We start from the raw sequence: 27,165 nt of genomic DNA on the forward strand, positions 1-27,165 counted from the left end.
GGCAAGCCTCATTATTTGCCTTCTCTTCACAGCAGTGTGCCCCTTTAATATTTCCAGGGTCTGTCTGTCTTCATATTGAGCCGCTTGAGAATGATGGATGAGGTTATTACAGTTGGATCCACTCGGGGCTCTCCTATATTGCAGTTTGTTTTCATCATTTCTAAACATACAACTGGCTTTAGGTTTGTGCTCATATTTCCCCTCCCCTCCGGGTTGTGTGTCTGTGTTTTAAACACAGAGTGATTTTTGGCAAATAAGTCCTTCTTTCAGTTATGATTTGGCGCTTTTCATAATGTCTCCTTTTTCAATATATTCAGCGTATGTGTAGCTTTGCTTTTCTAATAGAAGTAAATGGTATCTCAGAGTTGCAATCCCAAATATGCTTCTCTCCTTCCCCTTCCTTCCTCCCCTCCAAACCACCACCACACCTGCGAACCCCTCCGCCCCTACCCCCTGTGTCACGGGGGGGGGACGCCGCGTGAAGAGGAAGGGCCGCAGGGGCCAGTTGTTTTTAAATAAACTAAATCTGCTAACAGTTTTATAACCCTGACCTCGTAAAAAACTGGCTGCAGCTTTTGGTCAGCTCTCTCCTGATGGGGCAAGCAGAGTCGTTCCAAGCCTGGAATTCCCATTTGCCGCTGCGGAGCATGTCGGTGCGTCAGCTGGTGTGCCTGCGAGAGAGAGGGAAGAGGTAAAAGGGCGTATGATATACGATTGCTGTGTCACGATCCACATGTGATGAGCGTCCTCACAGGCGGGGAGCATCCAGGCTGCTCCCTCTGTCTGGTGATTTCCCTGTTAAAGAAAAGTAAGGGAGAGGGGGGCAAGGGAGGGAGAAAGAGAGAGAAAGCAGAGGTGAGAGAGAGAGAGAGGGAGGAGAGAGGAGCGCTCAGACAATCAGTGTGTGTCTGTGTGTGTGTAAGTGAGAGAGAGAGAGAGAGAGAGAGGTAGAAACAAGAGGAGAGAGGAGCTGGCTGGGAAACAACAGTTGAACAACAAATCCAGTGTTGCATGCAGCCTCTCCGGATACCTCTGCTGTCTTTCTGCTGCCGGTCACTGAAGGTAAGACCATCAGGCTGGGTGTCACACCTCTGAATCTGCACTCCTGCAGATTTGGGTGCATCCTGTTGTCTTTTTTTATAACTCTGTGAGCTGCAAATTTAGTTAATCAAACTCTGTATCAGGCATGCCATCGAGGATCCAAGTATTCACTGCTATGGATGTGTTTCACGTGTGTGCATTTTTACGTAGCTGTACGTGCATCACACATGGGCTTGCTCAAAGAGAGTTTGAGTGACACTCCTGCTCACTTTTTTTTTCTCCCCCCCTACTCCTCCCTTCCTCTGTTGCACATCACTAAGCTCAGGTGTGCATTCCTGTTTTACTGCAGGGCGGTTCTACACTGTGTGAGTCCATAAACTGCAAGTGGTTGTGATTAGGATGCAGTGTGACATGATTTGTAATAAGAGGAAACATGTTTGTGTTGGCGCCGGTGGATTTGCTAATCAGGCACTGACAGCGAGGCTGGAAGGATAGTGGGAGCCCGCGTGGCTTGCGGGACATTAATAGTGCGTTAATAGTGAACATCTCCGGAGATGCATGAATATGTGTTTTACAGGTGTGTGCGTTCATGGCTGTAAGTGTATGATTGACTTGGCCTGTTATGTTGGACCCCGAGGCTGCTGGCTTATGTTAGAAGTACATGATGACAGATACAATAGACTCTGTGGTAGGTAGGAGGAGGAGGAGGAGGCGAGCTACCACTTTAATTTGACTGAGGAGGAGAGGCGTGTGTGTGAGAATGATAAAGGGAGAAGGTGTTTAAATGAAAAATGAAGTGGCTACAAAAGAGTGTGGGATAATGTGAGTGGGGTAGGAGAAGAAGCCCAAGTAGGAGGAAAGGGAAAAAAAACATCTGAGAAAGAAAGAGACGGGCAGAGCCAGGAGGAGGACACAATAAATAGGAGAAACAGAATGAAACTGAGATGTGTGAGAGAGGCTGAGAAAAGAAGGGCTGGAGGAGGTGAGAGTGAGAGAGCATGACACAAGACGGGGCAGAAAAAAGAAAGCGATTGAGACCGTGTGATGCAAACAGCCCTCCAGACATCTCCGTCCACTTCCGGTGACACCAGATGAGAAACAGTTTGCGCGGCAATGAAAGAAGCTCCGCAGACTCTGAGAATCACCTCTGAACTGTTTGGGGAAGAGAAAAAGGCGAAGACGAGGAGTAGGAGGTGTGTTTGAAACACTGCACATTCAGCCAGGTGCAGATAGACAGCAATACTCTGGCAGAGCAGCACACACTTGGTTTTGTGTCTCATGTTTCATATTCTCTCTCACACACACACACACGCGCACACACACACACACACTGGGGCCCATTGTAAGTATATTTATTTGGACAGTGCTGAAGCTCCGATAGGCAGTTCACAATGTCTCACTGCCACAGGAATGTGCTTCTGACAAATGGATGCTCTACACGAACCTGAGGCCATCAAGGGGATCCTTAACACCAACCACCCAGACGAGCATGTGGCAGATATCTGCTGCCCAAAGAAACCCGGTCCAGAGCGATAAAACAAATGCGTCCACGACTCCTTTCGCTCCCTCTTTTTCAAAAACGCCTTAGGCCTGGAGCTGCATTGAGGATTGATCTAGTTACATGCGCAGCTTTTTTAGCCCACAGCTCACCACAGCTTTTCTTTCCCCCCACTTCTTTCTGACACGGATGGAGAGAACAGCAGAGGAGATGGAGTTGGGATTTGAGGTGCATGCATGTTGACTCAGGAAGATTAGGGGGTTCTGTTTTTATCAAAGCGGTCAACAAACAGCTCCCACACTCTGGTTAAATGAGAAGAAAAAGAAACTGGAGAATATTTACACAAATGCTTTCCCTGTGTATTCTCCAATCTTAGTGCCTCTTATTTCCCACTGTTTCTGAGAAGCCTAAATTGTAAAGCTAACACAAGATTAGCTCCAGCTCACACGGCCGCCTGTCATTGGCTGTACAGTGCTCTCAAATCCACACTGTTTGTCTTATCTTTACTTGGGGGGAGGGGGGGGGGGGATATATATTTAGTGAGGAGCTTAGCTTTTAGGAGAGTGGCGCATGGGGAGGGTAAGAGAGGGTGAATGTGTGTGTGTTTTAGACAGAGAGGAAGAGTAAGTTTGTGTGTGCGTTTTGAGAGCTGGCGTCAGTAGACAGTGGAAGAGCTTGGCACTCTGCATGCCAAACTGTGTGTGTGTGTGTGTTTGTGTGAGTGTGGTTGGACAGGTCTTTGGTTCTGTACACCCCCACCCCCCCTCACTTCACTGCAGTCAGGAATCTGCCCTTTAGTTTATTAAAAGCTGGTGAAACAATGGAGGGGGTGAGGTTGGGGATGAGGGCAGGTGGTGGTGAATAGAAAATCATGACGTAAACTCTGGGCATGATACAGAGCAGGGGCAGATCAGCAGCGAGGGTGATGATGTAGCAGTAAATGTAGGAGAGAAGGCAAGATTGAGTTATTCATGATAGATCATAAAACAACCTTTTCCCCCGCTCTACCTGTCACCTCGCCCTCACTCCATCTCCTCCATCGTCCTGTGATGCACCTGTTTTTCTCAGCAGGGCAGTGGGGGCTTAATACCCGAGCTCCCCATTGTGACTGCAGACAGGCCCATCACTGGACAACAACTGTGTACTCAGCTGCCGCCAGGCATAGGTGATAAAGCAGAGGATCCCTCAGAAGATCCGACTCCTCTACCCAGGCCATGTGCCGTCACACACCAACATCCCAGCAATGTTCAGAGCCCCAGAGCAGGAGCATAATAACACCCACGAGAATACCACATGACACAGCCCTTATGTACATATGTGAGGGTTTGTGTGTGTGAGATGAAAACCCATAAGTAAGGTGGGCAGGGGATATTTATACTTGCACCCCACTGCTAAGAAGAAAACATGGTAACAAGTATTGTGCAATTCTGTTCTACACAACATACACTGGGGCGTCAGCGCAGTGTCACTTTTCATAACAGATTTTTGAGATAACGTAATTGTTTCACTTGTACCTCTTGAACAAAAGTTTTCATTATGACTTGTGTTTGTGTATCTTAGAGCAGTGGAAAACAGGGAAATCGGTTTTTGCTGTCACTGATCTGTCTGTGTGAACTGATCGATTGCTTGGTTTTATAAATGGTAAGAAAATAATGAAAACTGTTCACCACAGATACTCCAAAAGTAGTCAAAAACCTGAAGCTTTTCACAGATCTGGCCTGCCTGTATTTCAGACCCGTCATGATCGGTCTCTGTATCCCAGGTGAGCGTGGGGAGGCATCTTTCCCACAGTAGCCTCTAAGAGAGGCATCACAGTGTCTGCACTTCTTAAGCTTGGAATTATCTTCTCATAACTAGCTGAAGCCAAAACCTTCAGACCACACAAACTGTGGTGTGTAAGGAGGGGCTGTGTTTGTAGTAATGTGGTTTGGATTCCCACATATTATATATTTAACCCAGTTTGGATCTCTTTGCAGGTACAGAGCCCTTTTTTAAATTAGCCACCCTTTGGCTATGCTGCTAAAGTTATATAAAAATGAAGGAGAGTTTGTTTAATTTGATTTGTTCTATGACAGATGATATGTCTTTTTATAAGCAATAAGCACAGATCTAGATGTAGGCCTGGAGTTACAGTGCAAATAATACATGCTGTGTAATAATTTCGTCTGCCTCTGGGCCTCCAGCTTTGGCACTCTTATTAGTTTCTGAGTACTGGGAATTTCACGTTGGTCAGTTAAAGAGGAAAAGAGATTGCTTTAGATTTGGAGGCCTTTGTGCTAAATTACTTAAGTTCCAATTTGTTTAAGTAAGACCTGAAGCAGTGGATGCACTCTACCGATATGTTCAATTCACTTCCATTTTATTTATACAGCGCCAAATCACAACAACAGGTGCTTTATATTGTAAGGTACACCCTACAATAATACATACAGAGAAAAACCCAACAATCATATGACACCCCCCCCCCCCCCCCCCCCCCCCCCCACCTATGAGCGACAGTGGGAAGGAAAAACTCCCTTTGGTGGACATCTGCCGCAACCGGTTGGGGTAAGTTAGGTAAAGGATAAATAAAGGTAATGGATAAATGCCATTTACCTGGTATAGGCCAAAGAAACGGGATGTTCACGAAGAATCTAAAGCTAAAACTATTAGCTTTTTGCTAAATGATTTTACAATCATTTCTTAGTAACTCACTGTCATCTCAGGTCTGTCAAGCTCTGAATTTCTTCACGTGAATGATGTGAATGAATTTGTAAAAAGAATGTCATGTTTCAATAAAAGAGTTTAGAGTGTGCTTCCTTACTTCACAAGTCAAAGCGTACATTCATGACGCTGCATTTTCACCTGACTCTAAGTACACCCCATGAACTCAGTAGCTCGTAGAACCACCTTTAGCAGCAATAACGTGAAGTAATCCATTTCTACATAGCTTTATCAGACTCTCACATTGAATTCTGGCACACTCTTCTTTTCAATGTTGCTTCAGTTCATTGAGGTTTGTGTGCCTTTGTTTATACACAAGTCTCTTAAAGTCCCGCCACAGCATTTCATTTGGGTTGAGGCGTATACACAGGCGTTCATGGTTTACTCAGTGACTGTAAGGTGCCCAGGTCACGTGGCTGTAGAAGAAACTCAAACCATCACCCCTCCACCACCATGCTTGGCATTTGGTATGAGATGTTTGTGCAGATATGCTTCACCAAACGTGGTGCTGTGTATCACGGCCAAACATCTCCACTTTTGTCTCGTCTGTCCAAAGAACATTGTTCCAGAAGTCTCGTTTTTCATTCAGGTACAGCTTTGCAAACCTAAGCTGTGGTGCCATGTTCTCTACAGAGAGAAAAGAGGCTTTCTTCAGGCAACATTTCCAAGTAAGCAATACACAAAAAGGCTTTTTATAATCGTAATTTTTGTAACTACTAACGTTGGTAGTATAATATAAACTAAGTAGCCATTAAGTTTATATTTAAGACCCTTTTTACGCACCAGCTGTACACATTAAAGAGTTACTTCTAAGCAGTGTATTCAACTTACTTGTGTAACCATCTTAATTAAGGTAACATATTAAACATTTTAATATGTTGTAACTGTACTTAGTTGAAAGTTCTGTCTTTATTAGTGGTGGTCTTAACTCAATATATACATAAAAAAATCACCCCACAACTCTATCGTTCTCCTCTTGTAATAATGCTACTCTGGACTACTTGTTTTTGCCTTAGACTTGGCAATATTGTGATAGCTAATTCAGCATATCTCCCCCATGTCCCTGGCTTCTGTAGAACACAACATACTTTCTCCTTCTTTGCTAGAACAGTACAAGTCTAACACTCTGAAGCAGCGGTCCAGCTGCTGCTTCCTGTAGTGTTACCTCATGCAGTATTCCTATTCTACTAAGCTCTGAACATGGATTCCTGTCACGGATATCAGGACACAGGCTTTCAGTTAACAGAACTAAGAACCTGGATTTGTTAAAGTAAAATCAATTCGAGTGATGTATGTGATACACCAAATGGAAGTTATCCATGTGATGAGGATGAGGGATGAGGTGGTTTTTTTGCTGGAGGTTATGGGATTGGACCTGGTCTTGCAGCAATTTTTCTACAACGATCATCAAAGGAGGTTGTTTACGTTAACTGAGGTGAAATTTCATGGGTAATTCAGAATTAATGACTTGTTGTATTGCTCACATAGCAGCACATTATAATGAAAGCAGTAAGGACCCAAGGTGACATAATGAGGTTGTATCCAGCATTCCTCCCAGAAATAATCATTTCTATCAGACATCAGACGGTACCGGTGCAACTGCTTGGTCTTGGGGATTAAAGAGAAAGATGTGATGGGAAAGGAACGATAGAGGGACTGTTTTTGGGAAAAGGAAAAGGTTCAGGTTTAAGTGGAACACCATGGGGATTTGTTTTTGTAATTATATCAGAAAGACAAGCTTGGTTGGACTTGATGATGGGGTTGATTCCAAACAATAGATCCAGGAAAGATATGGACCGTAACGGTCTCGGGTTTGCTGGTCATTCTACTTGGATCGGTTGGGTGAATGGGGTGGAAGGGGCAATAGAGCTTGTTTTTCTAAACTCTAAGATCTCTATAAATATGAATTGGATAGGTGAGAGTATAAGGTACCTGGCATTTCACACATTAATAAGTTCTCAGTTTGTACATTCACAGTGCAGTAATGAACTCACTCAGCCAGATACAATCTCCATATATTATCTTGAAAGCCCCCATTATCTGAGTCAGCTGCCATTCGTAGCTCTGTATTGATACGACCAGCTTTCAGAGTTTAAGCATGAGTTGCCAAAAGAGACAGTAATAATGATGTGTGGTCACCTTGCAGTAAGGGCACGTCCCTGCTTGCATAGCAATGATGTTAGAGGGAAGCTGCCTCAGATGGATACATAACAAGCAGACGACAGTCATAGAAAGTCATCTCCCTGGTGCACATAAAAAGGTGGAAATGTCTGGCTAGCTCAACTAATTAGTAATCAGAGAGCGCAGAGCTGGCTGGAGACCAAAATTATGAGATTTAGGGTAAAATAAAGTTTGCTTGACTTGTCCTGGTATTTACTAGGCGGTTCACTCCTGTCATTATCTTTGATTGTTTTGCTTCATGGTAAGGCCTGTTGTCTAACAAAAACACATGTTCTGAGCAGAAATTTTGATTTATGAGGAAACACTGCGGATGTTTTTCCTGTGAAAACACCTAAATACAGTTACATTGTCATGTTTGATCTGAACTGATTAAACACATTTCCCTTAAAAAGTGGGTTAGGAGATGCTGCAATTACATATGATTTCTGTTCTTTCCTCCAAAACCAGACTGTCGTCCAGCTAAGGCAGCATCCAGCTGTCACTGAGCGCCAAAACTACAGGAGCCAGAAAATTCACAGATTGACTGCATGTGTACTTTTAATAGGCAATTTGAAAGGGAAAATCAGTTGAATCGTCAATAATTCATTGTTTAGTCAGTTGAGAGCAGGGAAACCATATTATCATAATTGAAGTTGATAATGACCATTTTATCCAGACATCTGTGTGTTTGAATACAGTAGATATTAAGCAGTATTCCAGTTCATTGTAAATATGTCTCTCAGGCCATGCTGAATGTAGGTCTGTAGTGTAAAGTCCTCTTAAGTCGTTGTCTCCACTGAATTTTTAGGAAGGTATCTGACTTTTTAACTGCTATATGCACAAATTTGTTTGCCACCTGCTCACTAAGTTGCTATGCTTCTTTGAGCAAACTCTTTCCTGTTGCATTGATCATTTCAAGTGTTTTAGAAATATTGATTATGGAGGCTGGAAGAAAGGTCTAGTTAATTTTTTGAGTCCACATTGCTTAGATTTTATAGGGTAGTAAGATCACATTCACTGGAAAATAAACCTGTTGACCACATATTCAGCTGACATGCAGAAAACCTAAGAACTGTTTTACCACTTGAGTATTGGTTGTTTTCTGGGTCTCTGGGGACGTAATGAAGCTGTCATGTGTACTCTGTAGTGCGCACTGCACTGAAAGGGAATTTGGAGGCCACAGGGCATGCAAGGTGTGCACAGAGGCATAAGTGAGGGTAGTCTCGGGTCAAAAGGAGCCCGACAGCAAATTTTTGTCTCACTGCCCCATTGCTGCTTAATCTGGTCTTTAAATGGATCAGTTATCATAGTTTTGTATTTTCGAATTAGCTTTTATTTTGTATTATTTTCAGTTAGTTTTCTGAGTGGATTTTCTTGTTTCAGATTAGTTTATAAAATGTTTACTTTTAGTTTTTAATTAGCATCAGAGTTTAAGTCTATTTTAACTGTTACTGTATAAAAGGGAATTATCAGAGGCAAGTTTTAGGAAAATCTGTACAATTATTACAATAAAAACAGAACTTTTTGAAAGCAGTTGACTCTTGTGGACAGTCTCGATAAACATGTCCCTCAGTGTCATCAGGCAAGCTGTAATTAAAGTTTTACCAGACACTAAAGGATATTTCCTCTATATTTCTATTTTATTTTCGTTTTCAAAGTTCACAAAATCATTACAGTTAGTGTTAGTGTAGTGTAATTTTTATTTTTTTTCATAATAGATTTTTTTTTTTTCATGTCTAGTTTTATTCTACTTTTTGTAAGCTATATTCACATGGGTGCACGTAAATATGTAGATCATGTCAATCTAGTAAAAACAAGCCAACATCTGCTTCAATGTCCACTTTGGCTGATGCCTCTATTTTCCTCGTTTACTCTGTCTTACATGGGAACTGAATTGATTCCACTGTACGATTATCAATGACTTGACTGTGTAATTTCTAAGACATGCACACTAATGATGCTGATAGCGATACCTGCAGCAGAGACGGGGATAGCAGTGTTTGTTCTAATGGTATGGCTGGCAAAGCTGGAAGTGCTGATGGGTGCTGGCTGTCTAAAGCAGCCTGTTGCATGAGCCAACTGCAATGTAAACCCTGCAGCACATGTTCGACAAGCCAACGAAACATCTCGGGGAATATTTATTTTAACAGGCCAAATGATACTTCTATTTCTCTCAAGAGGAATGTTAAGGTTAAATGATTCCCCCTTAGAAAGAAAAACACTGGGGTTGAACTAAAGGGGAGCTGAAGATGGAGAGATGGGGTAAAGGTTTCGCCCGAACTAGTTGCTTGGTTTTAGTTCAGATGAAGAAGTGAGTGCAAGATGGTGCAGTGTTGAAAAGGGATGTAATAAAAATGATAATAATAACAGAATTTCATGTATTCGTGTTTTGTGAAAGTATTTTCTCTGTTCATATTATAACACATTTAGTGCAACTGACCTGTTTGGGAAGTTATTTTGAAATGTAGTAGGTCACAAATTGCTAGACATAGCTTTAAAACGCAAGACTATAAGTAATTCAGTCATGTGCCAAATGCATTCCTTGTAAGTAATAAAACAGGACAGTTCTCTACAGACTGAAGACGTTCCCTTAGGTTTGATCATTTTAGTAGCAGTACCAGCCACTTGCTGCAAATTATTGTAAATTGTTTCTGGTGATTAAGGACCCTGGAATGTACTTTATTCCATTCTTGGTCAATAGCGACTTCTTGGCTTTCAATATATTACCTCCCCTGCTGGTACTGCAGCTTCTGCATGCATGTCCTTTTCATGCTTTGGAGAGGCAAAGCGTGAAATGGACACGGTGGATGTCTGTTACACGTTTTTCCATGATATCGGGTGGAACTGTGACTAGGATAAAGCAACTAAAATAGTGCATATTGCATGAGAAAGGCAACTGGATGCATAGAAGGCTTAGGTGGGTGATTAGCAGATGTTTGAACACACACTCACAAAAACACTAATGCATTTAAGTTACATTTTCATTTTCTAATGTAATGTAACTCCACTTCTTGCCTAGGTATGTAACTAAAAGCAATTGACTGAAGAGTTAGTTACAACTTGTCTTGAGTTAAAATTTCAATAATTTCCGAGTATTATCAAAGTACTATTCAAATAGGTTACATTTCACAAACTTTTTAAGTAGACATTATCACTTAATAACTACTTGTACTCATCATATTTTAAGAGGTGTCCACACAGGAAGCAACAACCAGCAACATGGCAACCTCAGACCATAGAGAGCAATTAGGTCATCTTACCATTTACACATTTACACTGTCACAAGTGACGGTGAGGGAAACAAATTTCAGCAGCATGAAGTAGGCTAGTCATTTATGCTCAAACGTTAAACTTTTCTCAACTTCAAGGATTAAAGCACTTACCGGTGACAATGAATAACATATGATTGACATATGACAGAGTGGAAAATACATCAGTGGGGTTATATAGTTGTCCCTGAAATTAAATACATATTCATTTAGTTGAGGAGTAATAAGGAACAGAATATTCATCTGACCTACCACTTTATATAACCTGGAATTTTTCTAACTATTGTACAATCAACATCAGACTACTGATCTCCAAAAGTTGATTCTGTTCATCTGGACGTAGCGTTTTCAGTGGGAGAAACGTTTCGTCACTCATCCAAGTGACTTCTTCAGTCTCAGCTGACTGCAGGTTTCCCCAATCTTATAAACAGTACATTTGCATAATGACTGAAACCAGCCCAGTGAAGGAACAATGGGCTGGGAGGTCAGTTCCTTCATCAAAATTATAACTTTCTTCTCATCCCAAAGCAACTGTGTAAAAGACATATTTTTCCACAGCAACACTAATGAGCACCTACATTTACAAAGCCACGATTTACACTTGACTTTAATTGTACGTGTTTAAAAAAAAAAACACTTAAGCATAAATACAGCTCCTGCGACTCCATGTGTAACCACTTCTTCGTAAACCTCTAGCACACAAGTATAAATTGGGTCAAAGTATTTAAAATTATCACAAAGCATGAATTTATGGGTAGCTCGTGAAAATAGATAGATAATAATAGTTAATAAACTTTAACATGGCTATTTTGCTCCTTTCGCCATCTCTCACCCTACCATGCACTTAATTCACAACACATTTCAACATACCTGCTGCAGCCAGAACCAGGCTCACTTTTAACACAAACCCTATTGTCAGAAGGACTATAAAACTATGAAGTCGAAAAAAGAATTACCTAAATAAATGTGAAAATATGCAGAGGGCTTGCAGTCATGAGAGGGCTTGTTGGGAAAGTGAATTATTTTAATGAAAAAGTCATTCCTGGGGAGAGGAAAAGGCCCGGCTGCGGGCTGTTTGTGCATGGCTTAAGTTTCTCTTCTGTAATAAAAGCACAAGGACTTATGTGTCCACATGTGTGTGCCGTGTGTGGGTGTACTGGGTTGAGCGTGGAATAAAGGAGACAAAGTAGACGGCCAGTTTCTTGAGACACACACACTCAAATAATTAATCTCAAAAACTGGCAGAAAAAAAACTATGTCTGGAGATAGCTTCATCCACTACACACGAATTGTAGCATTTGGAACAGTTTGTCTACTTTGACTTGTGGAGAAAACATAGAACGGCCACACGCAATATTGCTGCTTTTTCTGGTCTTTATCTCTTCATGTTTCCATTGATGCAGTTATGTTTGTCTTCTGCTTCCAGACCCTGATGGATTAAGGCAGCGGGGGATGGAGCAGCCTGCCCAAGAAACCCTCCTACTACCTAAAGCTTGCTGAATTTGAACCTACAGTGAGCTGACAGGAACAAAGCAGAGTCAAAGATAATCTCCTTTTGTGCAGCCTTGTGACAGAACAGACTCTGTAAGGAGGAGGAAGAAAAGCAACTACGTTACACATTGGACATCCCGTGAGGATCAAGAGCCTCAGGGTGGCCCGATCATGAAACCTTCCATCTCTGGGGGCTCCCCCTCTGGTCTTCTGCTGGTTCTAATGTGCTGCCCCCTCCTGGGCTTGGTCCATTCTGCCAGCAGCAGCAACAAGGCCAGCGATAACGGACACGCACACCTGGGAGATGCTGACCCAGACCGCTGCATGAGGCATCACTTTGTGGAGACCATCACACACCCAATTTATAAATGCAACTCCAAGGTAAGTACACCTACCAACACACTAAAAGTCAACCTTTCATATGAAATCTAGATAGTTGTCAATGTTTGTTATGTGACTTTTACTTTGTTTGATGTATTAAATGTTTATTGTTGCCAGTGTTTAAATGGAGTGCAATGTAACTTCAAAAATGAGACCATCCCCGAGTCTCTCAGTTCCCTCTGTCAGCCGGTGGTGTGATTTCTGTGTGAACGATGTGATTGAACTTTTCCACAAAAACCCAAAGGATGTGACAATTATTCTACACCCCGCATAGCTCAGTGCCTGCCTTCTAGTGCAAGTGTCAAGAGCAGAAAACAACAGCTTAGAACATAAGTCAACTAATAAGCCCTGTCATACACTGCAGGATGAAACATAAGGTTAGCTAGCTACCTGGTGTTGGTATCAAGTTGTCCATGTTAGCTGATGAGCTGAAATTAGCCAGAACACAGTTTTATTTAAGTTGGATGGTCTGGAGATAGAAGTGGAAATTTGACTATCAGGGGAAACTGTGGTGGACTTCAGGATGTTTGGTTTTCAGAGTCACAGACAAACTGCAAACAGCAGGGTCTGCTAATTAATCTAATAACTTAGCTGGACATTTTAAAACGACTTTATCTGCTAATGTTACCAAAACTGAGTATGGCTAATCACATCTTGCTTGTCAGTGAAAATCATATCTGAATGAAAATGCTAGTTGGTTAGCTTGCCCAGCTAAAGTGATCATTGATTATAAAGTGTCACATGGTACTGATTTTAGTAAATCATGCAATGGCAAAGATATCTATGAGAAATATTTACTTTATACAAAATATGGTTTTCTTTTCAACATGGAGGTGGTTAGCAAGCTATCTGCAATTTAGCTTTGATGTCTTTATGTTGATACCCAGTGTTTATACCGGTCTCCTGGTTTCTGTTCAAGATACAAGAAATACAGCACATACAACAGGACAGTGTTGACTGGCGAAAGTACAAGCTGAGCATGAACCTGAGCTATAGCCTACTGATCACCTGGGTGGAGGTGTCAGCAATAACAGTGGTTTTCTAAGGTTGCACAGAGCTCCTTAAGGTAATGGGCCATTTGCTTCAAATCAAGCCCCTGAGCCTAAGAATAATACCCAGCAATGACTTAAGAGACATTTTTTCTCACAAATTCCTTCCTTTCTACTAGTATTGCTCATTTCCCCTTGAAAGCCTTTCTCCATTTGACCATTCTAGTGTATCATTCTTTCCTTTGCTCTCTTAATCTCCATCTCTCTTTTAGAAGAGTCACATAGGAGTGTGTGTATGTGTGTGTGTTGGTGGTTCTGGAGATGGGCCACGCTGCAGACATATTCTGCACCTCAGCTGGGGCTCAGATTTGGCTGAAGCTATCGTGTCGCTGTTAGCCTGCTCGCTCGTGCACTGCCAGGTGCTAAAGAGGGGGAGAGAGAGAGATGGGGTGAGGAAAGAAGAAGAAAAGTGGAGAGGCAGTGATTAAACAATGGTGTGGTGTGTATCCTGACAACTTAAAGACAGCCACTTGACGTAAAGAGACTGATGATCCCATTGAGTAGCACCAAACATGTGAATGCTATTGTGGGAAGGTGCTGTCGATTTTCCCTCTTTCCTTTTGTTGTGCACCAGTGCAGTTGCTTGTCTAGCGTGAGTGATCTGTTCTTTGGTCTTTTTTTAATATTCTGACTCTGAGTGCATCAAGCAGGTGGCCAAACCGCAACTCGGCTCAGGCGAGGCAGGGCTGAACACACACTCAGCATGAGCTTGGCTTTCTATTACAGCGCACAGAGAGCCGAGTGGAAGCCTAACTGAGCAACTGTTTTACACCTCAGGCCTGATTTAGACTTCTGTGGTGAATCTTTGTAGCGCCTACAATGTAACCTACGTAAGTGGCCGACTTCTTGCCGGCATTTATGCTTGTGCTGGTGCGTTATGTGCTAGTTAGCATGTGGTCGTGTCCTTTGTTTTATATGCGGTGCCAGCGGATAGAAACCAATAAAATGATGGGCCCTCACGCTTTGTTGTGTTCTTTTTTGTTGTTTGCTTCTTTTCTGGGGTAAACTATATTGGTTCCTCGAGTCTTTCCACTTTCATATTTTGGCTGTGTACAGTACTGTGCAAAAAGTTTGAGTCAGCTGTCATTTCTTTATATTTTGATTCTGCAAAGCCAAACTTCCCTGTCCTTTTAACCTCTTAAGCCCCAAGCCTAACTGATCTCCTGCCTTTTGCCCCCGTGTCAGGGGGCGTTGGGGCTTAAGAGGTTGTCTTGAGTGATGGGTCCTCAGGTTGTCTGAAGGTGTTTTAAAGCTTTTCTTTGAACATTTTCATTCCAGTCCTTGTACCATTTTCAGAGGATTTTCATTTTTAATTCATGTGTTTTAAATCCCTTAATGCTGAATTAGTATCACAAAAGTCATTTAACAAAGGGATGAGCCAGCGTTGTGTCTACACAGACAATTTAGCAAATAAACAATTTTAAAAGTATCTTCTGTCACTTTATTTTGTCTTTTGTCAAATAGTTTGATAGACATAAAATAGCAGTAGTAGGCGATTTGGAAAGAGCTGTTAGCTGAAAACTTGTTGCCATATCTCATCATGTTGTGCATTGTGCCCTGAAATATTTAGAGGAAACTGGGGGACAAAAGAAGAAGTGGCATATGGGCTCAAAATGTGGTCATAAATATGTTGTACTTGTAAAAAAGATTTGTATGTGTAAAAAAGATTTGTATGTGTAAAAAAGATTTGTGTGTGCGTAAAAAAGATTTGTATGTGTAAAAAAGATTTGTGTGTGCGTAAAAAAGATTTGTATGTGTAAAAAAGATTTGTGTGTGCGTAAAAAAGATTTGTGTGTGGACTTAGAAAAAAAAACCCTGCAAGTTACAAGTACGAATTTTGACCCTATTTTTCTTCCTTTCATCTGATTGGTCAATGTCATGTCAATCACAAATGTAACAATCCAATCAGAGAACAGATGGGTTTGGCTGTCGGAGGGGCGCTTTTTTTGAACTGCAGGTCTTTGAAGGGAATAAATGCCCTTTTACATGCCAACCCAGCGTTTTCCTTCATCACCACGAAGGAAAACAGTCTGTGGTCGTCCGAGTTTGGTGATTTTTGTGTCACAGGTCTACGTGTTTAATATAGGGACTTCCACAGCCTTTTCAACAGCGCTGCGGACCGCGGGGTGGGGGCGGGCAGTGTTTTGGAAATGACAGTCTTCATTACAAAGCTTTCTTCGTTATGAATTAGCATACATGTTTTTATTGAACATTTGAAGAACCAGCAAAAAAAACAGAAACTCTTGTAGAGGACATAAAGTCAGAGATAGAAAAGACAAGGAGCAGGTGCATCTAGTACAGGTAGAGCTGCTGCAAAAACCCACAGAGCCCAGCAGCCAGCGCAACAAATTCTGGATCCTTTGCTTTTAGTTAGCAGTTAGCATTAGCAGCACATCCTGCGTCCGATGTGAAAGGACTTTTATGCTGCGCACTGTGACTCACAGCAATGGTCCCGGGTCAGCCCTGACTTTGTGTTAAACTAATCCTAAAGTAATAATGGTATTTCTAACCACTGATATAGCACAACTTTATCCTTTCAACAGCTGCTGAAAGTTAGGGGACCTAGCTGCTATCGGATATTTATATAGAGATCCTCCAGCTTCAAACTGTATTACCCTTCAAAGACCTGCAGTTCAAAAAAGCGCCCCTCCGACAGCCAAACCCATCTGTTCTCTGATTGGATTGTTACATTTGTGATTGACATGACATTGACCAATCAGATGAAAGGAAGAAAAATAGGGTCAAAATTCGTACTTGTAACTTGCAGGGTTTTTTTTGGGCTAAGTCCACACACAAATCTTTTTTACGCATACAAATCTTTTTTACGCACACACAAATTCTTTTTACACATACAAATCTTTTTTACGCACACACAAATCTTTTTTACACAGACAAATCTTTTTTACACACACACAAATCTTTTTTACAAGTACAAAATATTTATGACCACATTTTGAGCCCATAGTGGCAGGCTTAAAAATATACATCAGGTAAACAGTATCTGAAAGGCCCTTTCTTAAGGAACAGGAAAAAGTCCAGTAAAAAAAAAAACTGACACAAGACCTGAGCAATGCATCTGGCACTCCAGTTGATCCAACTTCAGTTTGATGACCATCAGAAATGGTCTCAAGAAGGCAAGAAGGAAGAGAAACAGGGAAACTGTACTTATAATAACTTTATTTATATAGAACTTTTTAAAACACAGTTACAAAGGGCTTCATAGTTTGGATAAAAATGCATTAAAGTTAAGTGCACATGTTCAACCATGCAAGCACACAGTCGCTTTCATTCCTGCATACACAGTCCTATACACGCATAGCAGAAGAACAAAAGGCCACAAATAGACAGCAAAAGATTAAGAAGAAGCTAAACTATAGAAATGAGATTGCAGCAGATGTTTAAAACAAACCCCAGATTCAGCCAACCTGAGCTACAACCACAAAATCGTGATTACCTTTAAAATAAGAGCAACAGTTAGGAGACCCCGATCAGATGAGGTTAGCTGCAGTTATGATGTCTCAGTAGCTCTGCTTTATACGCAGGAGCCCGGTCATGAAGGGCTTTATATGTTGTTAGTAACATTCTTAAATGGATTCTGAATGCCGGCTGTTTTTGTTTTGTTGCATTATGTACCAACTGAAGACGGGCTGAGGAGGCTGAGAAATGCATGTGAAAAGTGAGCAGCAATAATCAAGACAGAAGAAAATTGTGTGTGTACAAGAAGTTCCACATTATTTGGAGGCAATTAAGGTTTGATTTTTCAAATGAATCTTAAATGAAAGAAACAAGACTGGATGAGGTATGCCAGATTACACAGTGAACTGGACTAAAAAAATCAGTGGCACCAGGTCTTATAGAGATGGATCATCAGAGGATATGAACAAGAGAGGGGAACAACAGCGAATGTCTACAGCCATCTGTAAAACATGGCTTGGGGCCAGTAGTGTTGGGGATCTTGTCAACAGTGATGGAATTATGAACGCAGAGCCCAGGCCTCAACATTATTGAAGCAGTGTGGGATCACCTTGACAGAAAACAGAACAAAAGGCAGAAACATCCAAAGAACAGCGTTGACTGACCTTCAAAAAGCTGAAAATAAGAAATAACGAAAGCTTTAAAGGTGGTCATAAAAGTGGTCATACAAAACACTGACTTTGTGTGTTTTTGCCTTCTATACTCTGTGTATTGTTACACATTTTTCCTGTTTTCCTAGGAACAAAGAAATATGGGGCAGCTCAAGCAGTGCTGTATGACTAGAAAAAAAAAGCTCTCTCTGCTGTCTGCAGCCCAGGTGTTGAGTAATATTCTGGTAGCAAACTCCTCCATTGTAAATTTGAACTTACACCATCACTATGCTAATTCCACAAATAAAGTTGAGTTTACAGGGTGCGAAGAGCACAACTCAGCCAGTGGAAGCAGTTGTATAATGTCCTCTGTGGATCTGAGGGGAGAAGAAAAATAAACCTGGGGATTTCATTATGGTTATCTTGGCACTGTGCAGCGTGCAAAGAAATAGGATTGGGTTTGTTTTTGAATGACTTTCCTGCTTAGATGCTAACGCAACTCTTGTCTGAGCATCTGTCTCAACTTATTAGCAAAGAACATGATGAAAACAAACACGTGTTAGATCCACAGTGTGTGGTTTCCTGCCAGTGCTGAACTGCTGCTTTCTCGGGTTAATGTAAGTAACATCAGCAGTTGTGACCTGTTTCACCTGAGCTAAAGAAAATTTCTTCCTTAATTGTGAAGGAAAAAAACAATATTTCATACACTGATGTGGTTATTTATTGTACTTTTTTGTGCACAAACATAAAAATTGTACTGTTTTGTTTTTTTGCAGTGCAGTAAAAATGAGTGAAAAATTGTTCAAGATGTTGATTTTTTTTTCTTCCCTCTTTGTTCTCTGCTTATTTTCACCCCTGCTGGGTTTTTGGTGTTGATGTGTGAGTATACTGTACATTGTCATTTATGTGACACTAAACCAACTATAGGGTTCAGTTATTCAAAGAAATGTAGAAAGCCATCTGATAAATGGATTTATCAGAAATTGCCTTTGATTTGTGTTCAAAAACACAGAACACACTTACCAGTTATTACCAGTGTAAAACTAGTTCTTCACCTTGAGTTTTATTTAAGCCTGTAAAGCCTGAAAATTTCCAGAAAATTCCTTTCTTTCAAACTAGTGTTTGTCGACCCTTCTGACGAATTTGCACGTACAAGATTTAATTTGTATCATTTTTGCTACGTCCAGGATTTTTGTGCAATTTATTTTTCATAGTTTGTTTATCTTAAACCAAAAAAACATATTAGAGGGTTATAGTTCTTAAAAACTGATGCATCAAATCTGATATACTTGGCATTACAGGGTTAATTATAATTTAAATACATTAAAAAAATAAAAATAAATTCCAAGGTTAAAAACAAATTTTTTATAATTAGGGTTCCAACTAACTATTACTTCCACTGCTGATTAATCAATGTGTTGTTCAGTAAATAAAATATCAGAGCACAGGAGAGTCTGAGGTGACCTAAGGCTATAAAATCAAGCTTTCATATGAGAAACTGAACTGAACGTGTTATTCCTCTTAAGTATTACTGCCCTCACAACCCAAGCACAATGGGGCAGATGAGAATGTGGAGACCACACATGATTTTCACCAAGTGTTTCACCAAAACGTTTAACATGGAGTGAGTTCTTCGGTTATGTGTCTTGTGTGAACAAGTGCTGTGCAAGTAAACCAAAAAAATAATGGTGACAACGTTCAGTCAAAACAAAAAATCTGGAGGTCAGCAAGCAGCTGAGTCCGTAGGCCCAAATTGTATATCTGCAGATGAGCAACCCAGGTGTCAGCCATTACTCCCAGGGAGCCATTCCACACATCCAAGCAATGACAAAAAACAGGAAGTGGATCTAGAGACCTTCTAAAGGCCAAGATGACACTTCAGCCTCTAAAACATTAAAACAAACTCTATAACATATTAAATGCATGAAAAAAATATTCCTGCTGTAAGAGACTACAGTAAGCAAACAAAATGCCTTAGCCCCCCCCAAAAAATATTTCACATGCCCCATGCATCTGAATGGATCAGTCACACAAGCTATCCATTTGACGACAGCACAGATTACTGTGTCGACTCTCTGGATTTTGTCTTTAGGACATATGGGACTTCCTCATGGGAATCACAAATATTTCAGTGCAGGGTTGCAGAAAACTCATCCTTCATTTCTGATTATCTTAGTTCTTAACATAATTACATCTGTCTAAACTTGGACACCAACACTGTTGCGGACATGCTAGTTGATGACAAAGTTTTGATGCTTTTATTTTGAAATTTTGGTTATTAATTACTTTTATTTTAAAAGACAAATGCTTACATTCTTTATGTCACACTGTAATTACATTGTTACCTAACAGATCCACATGCATTTAGCAACCCCGGCTCAAATAAAGTCCAATGCTGCTCAGTTTTAGTCTGAAAATCCAAGCAGTGACTTTTTTAAGTAAAACAGCAGCTGTTGTTGTAATTTCAGCCAAAATAAGCACCATTATTCCTAATTACAAAAGTACTTGAGTTTAGAGCATAAAACCTCAAATTCAAATTAAAAACTGCCAATAAAAAAAACAAAGTAGGAAAAAGTAACCACAGCGCCTGTCACTAAAACACAACAGACCGATGAATGCAAGGTTTTGGAGTTTTCATGATTAATCATAGCTAACTTTTCATCGTGAGAATTCAAGAATTTAACATAATTCTTTTAAAAATTATTACACAACTAACACACATCCAGCTCCAGTACTTTTGCACTCCACCTTCAGTTTTTTACTGTCGTGTCCTATTTAATTTTATTCCGTTTTATTTTATTTCTTTATATAGCACCAAATTACAACAACAGTCAGTTCGATGTGCTTTATATTTGCACTGCTGACATTTCTCCTATATGTATAGAATTACATGTATATAACACCCATCGGACCAGGGGCACGTCCAGAGGGGGCCACAAGGTGGTACAAGCCCTTTTGAAAATATATAATACTTGTATATTATATAATTTTAAATAATTATATAAATAATAAATACAAAGCTAGTCTTGTATTTAGTAATATTTAATCATTTACAATGTAGTTCAAAGGAAATTTACAGTTTGTTGCAAAATTACATACTACTACCGCAAATGAAATTACAATGATGATAATAATAATAATAATAATAATAATAATCATAATAATAATAATAATCATAATAGGGAAAATGAGCCTGACATGTTGCATCTAAAATAATAATTTTTTTTCTGTATTAAAAGAACGATCCCTCCGACAGCAGTATATTGTCACTAGATTCTGTTATTAGTGATGTTTTATTTTCCACTATAATAAAACATAATCATACATAAAATTAGAAAAAACTGATAAAGGTACAAATTAATAAAAAATGTATACTGTACATCTTGAAAATTTGCAATATAAATTAACTAACTTTTTAAATAAGTTTCCTTTGGGAAAGTTTTGAGTCTCCTCCAATAACCTTTTCTTGAAATTGAGCCTCTAAATGTTCCTCAAGGAACCTCCAAAGTGAACAAAGTTGCTTGAATGAGCCCATGATGACTGCTTAGTAATGGTTTATATCACTTTATATCACTTTTAACAGATAGAAACCTCCAAAATAACCAGGCTCAGAGAGGGGTGGCCATCAACCGATGAGAATGGAAATATACAGAAGTACAAACTGAGTCGTTTAAAATGGTGTACGTTCACCCGATAGTAGTTCATTATGGCACTTGAACAGTGCTGTGTCAGTACTGAAGCTTGCATAGGTTTGTTTAATGTAGCGGCTCATGAGTAAAAGGAGGAAAGGTGCAGACAGAGAGGAGGCCAAAGTTTGATAGCCTGATCCTTTGCCAGGACAAAGACAAATGGTCTTAAAGTGGCGACAACACTCTTCATATGTGTGTGTGTGTGTGTGTGTGTGTGTGTGTGTCACCCATACATGGCCCCAGACAGGCCTTTATCAAAGTGGGTACACGGGTGGCGACACACAGCAGCTGGCAGAAGGACATGACACAGGAGTCAGTTTAGAGAGGCGACAGGAATTCAGTGACCTACAGAGGAATGCCGGTCGGACAGTCACAACACTAATCAGGCTGGTAATGTGTATGTGCATGTGAGTGTGTGTGTGCTGATTGGTTAAACTGGGGAAAGGTTTCATATGCTGGCTTTGTTCCCTCTAAACAGCACAGAAAAAAAGTGGCCAACCACGCACACATAAACAGACACAGAGCCCAAACATCTTTTTACTCCCCTTAAAGAGCCTGAAAGTCAACGAAAAATGCTTATCTGTATTTTTCATAACATTGCCTTTTCGCCTACTTCTTTCTTCCAGATGGTGTTGCTGGCGCGCTGCGAGGGCCACTGCAGCCACACGACCCGCTCCGACCCCCTCATCTCATTCAGCTCAGTGCTCAAACAGCCCTTCAAGAGCACCTGCTCCTGCTGCCGGCCGCACACCTCCAAGCTGAAGGCAGTGAGGCTGCGCTGCACTGGCGGGACTCGCATCACGGCCACTTACAGATACATCCTCGCCTGCAACTGCGAGGAGTGCAGCTGAGCAGACAGCAGCACCCTCCCAGAGCCTCAAGACTCTCAAGAGCCGGCATTTTTCTTGGCCACAGACCTTCCTCTCAAGCTGTCCAAAGCATTTTGGTTGATTATTGGATCAGAAAACGGCCCCAGAGATACTGGTTGTTAACTTGTGAGTGATAGTTTGGAGCAGTCAGATCAGCCTCACGTGGGCCTTAAAATTGACCTACAGCCCTTGGGACTCAGACAGAACATACTATACCCTTTCTATTATGTGCATTCAATCAGTACAAACAATGCAAAGCATATTTCTTCAGCTCACAAGGCCAGACACCACAAACTGCAGCTCCCAGGAGCCCGCTGGAGACCCTCCTCGCTGCAGAGACACACTGCACTCATTATAAGCCTCCGTAATTCATAACACACACGCTCAAGAACCACAGAATGAGAGCTCATTGCAAATATCTGTAACAGCCTTCTCCCTGCTCCATAAAAAAAAGAAAAAAAAGAAAGAAAAGAAGCGTTTGACGACTAAACAAAATGCCTTGTTAAAAAGCAGCATGGGAAAGGACAAGCGGGTCCGCGTGAGCCCTGACATGTGCTGGATCTACAGTGGAGCACCTGCGCCGTGCTTACTCACCCAGTAACATTTTACACACTCCCTGCAGACTTTCATCTAGCTGTGTAAAACATGACTGATGCTGACAGGAGAGCTCATCGAATGAACAGTAGAAAAAAAAGAAGAAGAAAAAAAAAGAGTAGCGTAAGAGGAGCCCAGAGGATGCAAGAAGACCACTGATGAAGGTTTTAGCAGCCTCTGGGTCAGCAGCGTGGACTGTCAATAGACTGCCAAGGGTATCAGTGCTCATTTAAAGTATAACCTGTTCTACTTGGATCTTTGTGATGTTCATGTTGACGTTATTGTAACTGCCGCTACTATCACGCCGGATTGATTAAACTTGCCGCTATTGCCTGTAACGTATTGTTAGTAATGACATGTCCTGTGTCCAACATGATGAATACAGAACTTCACACTCACTATTCATACTCTATGTGTGCATTTGTGTATGCGTGTGTGTGCCGCAGGCTCATTTGCAAAACTTGTGGTTACTTTATTTGAATTGGAAAAACTGTGTTCAAATTGAGCTTTTTCCATCATTAAGGCTTCAGTTTTTTTTCAAACCACAAAGAATCGAGAGCTCACTTTTAGGATTTGAGCTGAAATAATGGGTGGTTGGAAGCAAAGAAAGGCCATGGTAGCTTGAATTTTAAATGTTTCTTTCTAAATGCACAGCAGTTATCTTCACTGCTTTGGAGTATGCTAATTTATGTCATACATGTTAATTTAAATCCTGTGTGTCTGGCATATACAGCAGGACGTCCTTTCTTTCTTCTTGTTTTGGCTGCGCCCTTTAGAGGGTCACTCCAGCACATCATCTGCCTTCATTCTATCCCTGCATCCTCCTCTGTCACACCAACCCTCTGCATGTCCTCCTTCTTTACGACCATCTCCTCCATCTTCAACATCCTTTGTCCAATATAAAGTATCTACCATCCCTTCTCTGCACATGTCCAAACCATTTCAATCTCACCCGTCTAACTCTGCCTCCTGAGTTGTCCCTCCGATGTACTCATTTCTAATCTTGTCTATCTTGATCATTCCTAATAAAAATCACAACATCTTCACCTGCTCCACCTGCAACTGTGGCTATCCAAAATCCAAATCTCCAAATCATACATCATAGCAGGTCTCATTACAATCTTGTAAACCTTCCTTTTCACTCTTGCTGCTATGCTTCTGTCACATATCACCCCTGACACTCGTCTACACCCACTCCACCCTGCCTGCACTCTCTTCTTCACCTCGCAGCTACTTCTTGTAGCTTCACCGTTACTCTCGTCTCCCTCTCATTCACACACATGTATTCTGTCTTGACTTCTTTTCTCTTTGCTGCATACCTCCACCCCTCCAGGCTCTCTTCCACTGGCTCCCTGCTCTCACCACAGATCACGATGCTGTCTGCAAACGTCATAGTCAGAGAAGGCTTCTGTCCGCCTCTCCATCACCACTGCAAATAAGAAGGGTCTCAGAGCCAATCCTTTATGTAATCCCACCCAACCTTGAATTACACCTTAAAGCTGCTCCTCCCGACTGGTTGAGGAGCAGGTGCTGATTGTTGCTGGGTGAAACTGATCGAAGAGGGTGTTGCTCCAAAAACCTCTGTGTGATCACTTTGGTCACTGGCAAAAGTTTGCAAGTGTCTGCAAACAAACACTCTTCCATACAAACTAAAGGTGACTGTAGTCATCTGCTTGCAGCCACAGCAATCACAATGAGGTTTTCAGTGCAGCACCGTATGACCAGCTTCACCTAGCAACTCCTGCAGCCATGAGCTACCTGGACTTACCTTGGGGTCACTGACTGTTTTAAGCCCTGCATGAACGATCATCAGCAATCAGTTTCACAGTGACTGCCAGCAACCACATGCAACCAGTCTGGGAGTACTTATTCTTCCCCAGTGACTGGCGGCCATCCCATCTGCAGGCCTGTGTGACTGGTGCCTTAACAGATCACTTATCAGTTTGTGCAGTTCACTGCAGAACGACTAAAATGGGTAAAAAATAAAAGCCAGTCTTAGGAAATGGAATCGTTGTTTGATGTTCTGCTATTAATTAAACCTCTACATGTCATTAAACGTCTTATCAGAAAATTTAACACTTCAAAAATAAATCAATGAAGAGAAAGACAAACTTAATGTGGGATAAATAATATGTTTTGTGTGAATTTCTTTCACTTAAAATGAGAAGGAAAAGTTTACAAAATGAACTTTTATTGATGATGAACTGAAGCAAGTACAAGTTTTATTATGATTTTTTTTACTGAGATACAAAGGAGCAGATGTCTTCTCAAAAACATCCATACAGCCAGAAGTCCCTTTTGCAAACACATCTAATCCACTAAGATGGAAGTGGTGGAGTTTAACACAGACACTGGAAGCTAGTCACCTAGAGGTGATGTAGATATCTGTGGGGATTTTTGCCTCTTAATACATTTCCTTATTTACCCCATGCAAATCAGTCTGCTGAGAACAATATGAGGAAACTGATCTGACTTCTTGTTCTGTCAGCTCTAATCTAAGTCACATAAACCCAGACAGAGAGGTGACTGCTGATCCTATGGTCACTGGAATCCCACTTTGTAAGCTAAAACATTTCAGTGCAGTCAGTGGTAGCTTAGCAATGACATGTGCTGCTTGTAATATGAACTTCATCCAGCCCTGAAACAGCTGGAGAAGAGAAGCTGATCTTAAAGGGAAATTAAAAACAGTAACAGTGGATTATATGCAGAGATGGGCGATTACTTTTTTCAAGTAACGAGTAAAGTAAGGGATTACTATTGCAAAAACGGTAATTAGATTACCGTTACTTTCCCGTAGGAACGCTGCGTTACTGCGTTACTAAAACCGTGATTTTCTTGCGAGTGTCTCATGACAGTGACGTAAGCGAGTGCGACGTGCCTGACAACAGCTGTGTGCAGATCAACAATGGATCATATATCGAGAGAGAGTATGAGCGTGCAGCGTTTAAAGCGTGGAAGTACTGACCTTACTTTAAGTTTGATTCCATAAAAAGTGACAAAAACATTAGCATCCGTTGTGCGTGGGAAGAAAACTTCTTTTTACAGCGAAAAAACCCCCCTAAACTTCCAAGCAAGCACGAGTGCGCTACAACGTAATGGGAAATTCACGGAGAAACTCGCGGATTCTTCCACTGACCGCTGCGGCACACCTGCACCAGGGTAAACCTCCGCCTACCCTGCTCCTGCTTTACAGGTGAAAATAGAGCAAAAGGACCACAAGTCTTTGACTTTATTTATTTTCTGCTGTGTTTTACTTGCATCTATTTGAAAGACTGAGTGTAAACACACACACAAAAAAATTATGTGCTGGAATGTGCAGAAAATAGGTTTAAATATTAAACAAATTTCTTCCAGTCAGAGAATGTTGCATATAATTAAATTTTTGCTTGATGCATAAAGTTAAAAGATTAAAACTAATAAAACAAGTTTTAAAAAGAGTCTTTTCCATTTGATTACATTTTGTATGATGGATTATGCAGAAAAAGTAGAATTGGGCTGAAAGATCTATCGCTTTATCACCTACTCAGGTTGTAAATCGTGTTTTTAAAAGGTAACTAAGTAACTAAGTAATTAATTACTTTTGAAAATAAGTAATCAGTAAAGTAACGGGATTACTTTTTTGGGGAAGTAATCAGTAATTAGTTACTGATTACTTTTTTCAAGTAACTTGACCAACACTGATTATATGTGTGCATCATCCTTTGTGCATCCCTAGTGCTCATAGCAGACATTCAAATCCAGAGCAGGAACCATAAAAGTCAGCTGCATGCAGATGAATTCATAGAACTGAAAAAGGAAATGAAATACAAAAAAGCTTTAGGATTGTGACTGCAGGTATTTAATGGTTTGCTTCTATACAGTTCTGCATCATAACGCATAGAGAAGACAAATATGAAGTTACCAACGGGTAGATCCATTTCTGATTTAGGTTTTGATAAAATTGCCAACATATACATTTTGATGAAACTCAGATTGCTCCTTCCCAGGTTGTGGCACAACAAAGCTAAAGAAAAAGAAAACACATGCAAATGAAATGCAAAAGAAATGCAAATGATGGAAAACTGAAGGATGGATCCTTTCCCTCACACACCCAAAGCCCACTGTGTGGATTCACCGAGTATCCTGTAAGATTCTTTTTCAGAGAAGTGTGACAGCCTGGAGCACAGAGCTCTGACACTTACAAAGTGTATGTGTTTTTTTCTGGTTGCAGTATCCACTCCCTGCACACATGTGTTCGCTGTTTTCAGACCTGTACCCTGTGAAACAGCACAACACGCTGCTCTCTGAACACTTCAGTGCCGACAACAACTGACAGCACGGCCGGCTGCTTCACACGTGAACCTCATAAAAATGGCTT

At 41.0% G+C, this 27,165-nt stretch overlaps 1 protein-coding gene across 1 annotated transcript; it reads left to right on the forward strand.

The window, feature by feature from the left end:
- Nucleotides 1-550: 550 nt before the first annotated feature.
- Nucleotides 551-24,924, forward strand: ndp (norrin cystine knot growth factor NDP). The gene is made up of 3 exons (XM_084908514.1): nt 551-1,062; nt 12,098-12,543; nt 21,972-24,924. Exons 2-3 carry the CDS (start codon nt 12,334-12,336, stop codon nt 22,194-22,196), a joined length of 435 nt encoding a protein of 144 aa, XP_084764640.1. The 5' UTR covers nt 551-1,062; nt 12,098-12,333; the 3' UTR covers nt 22,197-24,924.
- The last annotated feature ends 2,241 nt before the right edge of the window (nt 24,925-27,165 follow it).

The sequence above is a fragment of the Perissodus microlepis genome, chromosome 16 (genome assembly GCF_051167445.1).
Source record: "Perissodus microlepis isolate ML-2025 ecotype Zambia chromosome 16, ASM5116744v1, whole genome shotgun sequence".
Lineage (NCBI taxonomy): Eukaryota > Metazoa > Chordata > Actinopteri > Cichliformes > Cichlidae > Perissodus > Perissodus microlepis.

Excerpts from the sequence above, each read along its gene's own strand:
- ndp (XM_084908514.1), top strand. The coding sequence starts at position 12,334 with ATGAAACCTTCCATCTCTGGGGGCTCCCCCTCTGGTCTTCTGCTGGTT. Across the intron at positions 12,544-21,971 it reads TTTATAAATGCAACTCCAAG|ATGGTGTTGCTGGCGCGCTG; the intron begins GTAAGTACACCT and ends TCTTTCTTCCAG.